General features: G+C 37.8%; 1 protein-coding gene across 5 annotated transcripts in view; it reads left to right on the top strand.

Moving 5' to 3' along the window:
• Positions 1–3,380, top strand: part of cpeb4b (cytoplasmic polyadenylation element binding protein 4b) — a 42,166-nt gene that overhangs the window by 33,812 nt on the left and 4,974 nt on the right. For all 5 annotated transcript variants that reach the window (XM_014032374.1, XM_014032373.1, XM_014032377.1 and 2 more), the window contains one exon: positions 655–836. In XM_014032374.1, coding sequence (XP_013887828.1) covers positions 655–836 — 182 coding nt within the window. The remainder of the gene's footprint in view (positions 1–654; positions 837–3,380) is intronic.

Raw genomic sequence — 3,380 nt, 5'->3', positions numbered from 1 at the left:
CCGCGGCCCATAGGTTAAGAATCTCTGGCCTACAGTATTTTTACAGGTCTTTATTTTACAGATAAAATATATGTTTATCAAATAAAGTCTAATGTTACAACTAATCGTGGATCCCTTTAAGTGTTATCACAGCTTTCCCATATTTTGATTTATTTCTTAAAGTTCTTTAAAAATTTCCTCATGTTTGTTTCGCATCTCTGCATATTAATTGAAATACCAAATGCTCTGAATAATAAACTATAATTTACCTCTCATGCTTTGTTCCTATGTTGTTTTTTAAAATGTGAACTGTAAGCAAAATGTTTCTTTCAGCTGTGTGATCAGCCTGCTGGAGGGTAGAACCACAAAGGCGCTGACCTACACTGGTTGTTAGATGAAACTCTTTGCAGCATGCTGAGCTCTTTAGAAGAATAATTAATATTTTCCTGATAATGTGAACTGTGTTTGCACCGCTGGTTGTCGTGTTTAGACCTCTGCACTATAGTTGTGGTAGAGATCAAGGTCACGAGGCGCTGTGGTATGTTAAATATTTTATGAGCCTTTCAGTAAAAAGGGTTTGGATTTTAAAAAACAGCTGCAAAGTGGCTTCTAACTTTTCTAAATCTTAACTGATTTTCTGTGTGTGTCTGTGTGTGTGTTTCTGCCCCTGTGCAGTGGAACTGGCCATGATCATGGACCGCCTGTATGGAGGAGTTTGCTACGCTGGCATCGACACAGACCCCGAGCTGAAGTACCCCAAGGGAGCGGGGCGGGTCGCCTTCTCTAATCAGCAGAGCTACATTGCTGCTATCAGTGCTCGCTTTGTCCAGCTGCAGCATGGAGAGATCGATAAACGGGTGAGTGGAAAGAAAAGAGCAGAGTGTTTTTCTGCTTCCTTTCCCCCTCCAGCCCCCTTCTTTCTTCAGTTGTCCCCCTCACACACATTCACACGCTCGTACACAAAAGGCACCTTACTTCCTGTTCTTTTATCTCAAACTTAAACACCTTCATTTCATTTCTTTAAATCAAGGAAAAGAGTCACAAGGTCAGTTCAGTTAGTGTTGAAGCACGATAAACATGTTTACTAAAAAGTAAGATAAAATTGAGTCTTTACTGTAAACATGGTCAGTGTCTGATAGTTTTACACAAATGGCTCGTTAAAAATGGTCAACTTATTTTTGATATGACCTGGTTTTTAACTTCACTGGGCGTGCGTTTTACATTATAAATATAATATAGAGTTATTTGCAGAGCAGAATCACAACTTTTAAAACTGATCTGATTTCAGAAGTTGACGTCAGAGGATATTAGAGATTTACCACTGCATGTTTGTTGTTTCACAAAAACAGATTTTCTGTGAAATGCAGGTGAACTTGTAAATTTGACATCTTTGTTGTGATTCACATCATCGAACGTTGTTTACTGATTAATCTGAGTTGTAGTTTTCAAAGAAAACCGCTTGGGAGCAATAAATATTTTTTATTTTTAAATGTGAAATAAAAAGCGGTTTTAAATTTATAGAATCTAGAAATACAATTAGAATATAAAATGCTGGAATGCTCCTCTTTTTAGCAGCATCCATGCTAATAGTCACACTGTTTGGAGGTGGAGGGCTGTGGAACAAGTAAGAGGTTTAAAAAATCCTGAATGATTTGTTGTCAAAAGCGTCAGACAAGTTATTGATGAATGACGACCCTAAAGGCTCGAACATGTGGAAAAATACTTTATTTATGAGACTGCTGTGAACTATTATCAAAAGGAAATATGTGGATTGCAAATGACAAAATGAAAAAGCAAACAAACAAAAAACACATTGAATGGGGGAGGGGGGATCAGTGAGTGACTTTGCTTCCTCAGGGTTCCCACGGATCCTTAAAAAGTCTTAAAAGGCCCTGAATTCATCAATCCAAAAATAAGGCCTTAATTAGCCTTAAAAGGTCTTAAATCAATCCTTAGTCTTAAAAATGTTAACACATTGTAAGTAGGATGACTGTAATTTGTATCAAATATTAAAATAATTGGTAACATTTATTTATTTTTGAAATATTCCCATTCAGATGTTCCCTTTTGACACCACTTCCTGTTATTTCACATGCAAATGTCTCAACAACTGTCCATCTGAGCAATGTGAAATTTGTTTTCTAATATGTTAATAATGTTGTCTTTCCAAAAATACATTCATATTTCTTACAAACATTTTATGGTTTCATCTACAGCAAGCTGGAGTTGAGACCCACTGTGGTTCATAAAACTCCAAATTTTGGGTCGTTAGAGGATTTCCAGAAATTAATTTAAGTTTAAACCTGACTAAGATTTTTTTTGCTACATTTGACAAATTAGCCGTTAGATATGGATAAGACAATTGGTCTATTCAAAAATACTTTATTGATCCCAGAGGGAAATTAGGTAATTAGCAAAATTTGAATAATTCAGTACTTTGATTCATGAGTTTCTGCCACAGATTTATTTTATTTGTCATTTGTGTTTATTGTGAAATTGGTCTTAAATTTGATTTCACTTGGCATTAAAAAGTCTTAAATTTTACTTGCCTTAAAGAGTATCTTACCCCCCCTGTGAAAAGATAACTCCGCCCCAAGGCAAAATTTGAAAAATGCATCAAAGTGGGTGGGGAAGGGGGGTTAGAGAGCGGAGGTGTGGCCAGGATGAGAGAACGTGAAAGGTAGTTAGCTTTAGCATAATTGATGCTACATGGAGAGTGACCACAGTATCGCAGATAGTTACATCTCTGAATGTCTGAGGTGGAGGATTTTCACCCCACACCAGCACCGGACAGAGGAGGAGGAGTGCTCAGACAGCAAAAAATAAAAGCATACAGCTGAGGCTGCTCACAAGATCACTAGTTTAAATCAGGAGTAAAAGTGTTGGGTCTTGTTTGACTGAAGTTCGGTCCGGTTCGCATACATTTCAACCCCTTTAGATGTTTACCTGTATAAAGAGCCCTAAAAATCCATAAATTTTGCAAAAAGATCCTTACAACTCGCACCTGCTGCTGCGAAGCAGGAGGAAAGGAGAGAGGAAAAAGTAACTTATTTCTAGCGGCAGAACAGGTTGGAAAGATGGCTGTTTGATGTTATTTATTGTTTTTTTAAATCATCCTATAGGCTCCGACATGTTAGATAAATTTGAAAATGAGGTTTTTAAAATATCCTTAAGACTTGAAAAAATCCGTGAGATTGCTCTATATGTCCGTATACCTGCAAAATGACGTAAAATCCTTATAACTTACAGACAATCTGTACAAGCTGACGTGTGTGGGTTCGGGCTGAAACTGCCCCTCTGCCTTTCTTTCCCCTCCTCCCCTCCCGCTGTGCAGGACGTACTGCTTGTCTCTCACTCTCTCTCGACAGAGAACAGTGCAGCAGTCAGCTCTCTCCACCCGA

This window comes from Austrofundulus limnaeus, unplaced genomic scaffold (assembly GCF_001266775.1).
Source record: "Austrofundulus limnaeus strain Quisiro unplaced genomic scaffold, Austrofundulus_limnaeus-1.0 Scaffold1433, whole genome shotgun sequence".
Lineage (NCBI taxonomy): Eukaryota > Metazoa > Chordata > Actinopteri > Cyprinodontiformes > Rivulidae > Austrofundulus > Austrofundulus limnaeus.
This window is presented reverse-complemented; position numbering and strand designations above follow the sequence as displayed.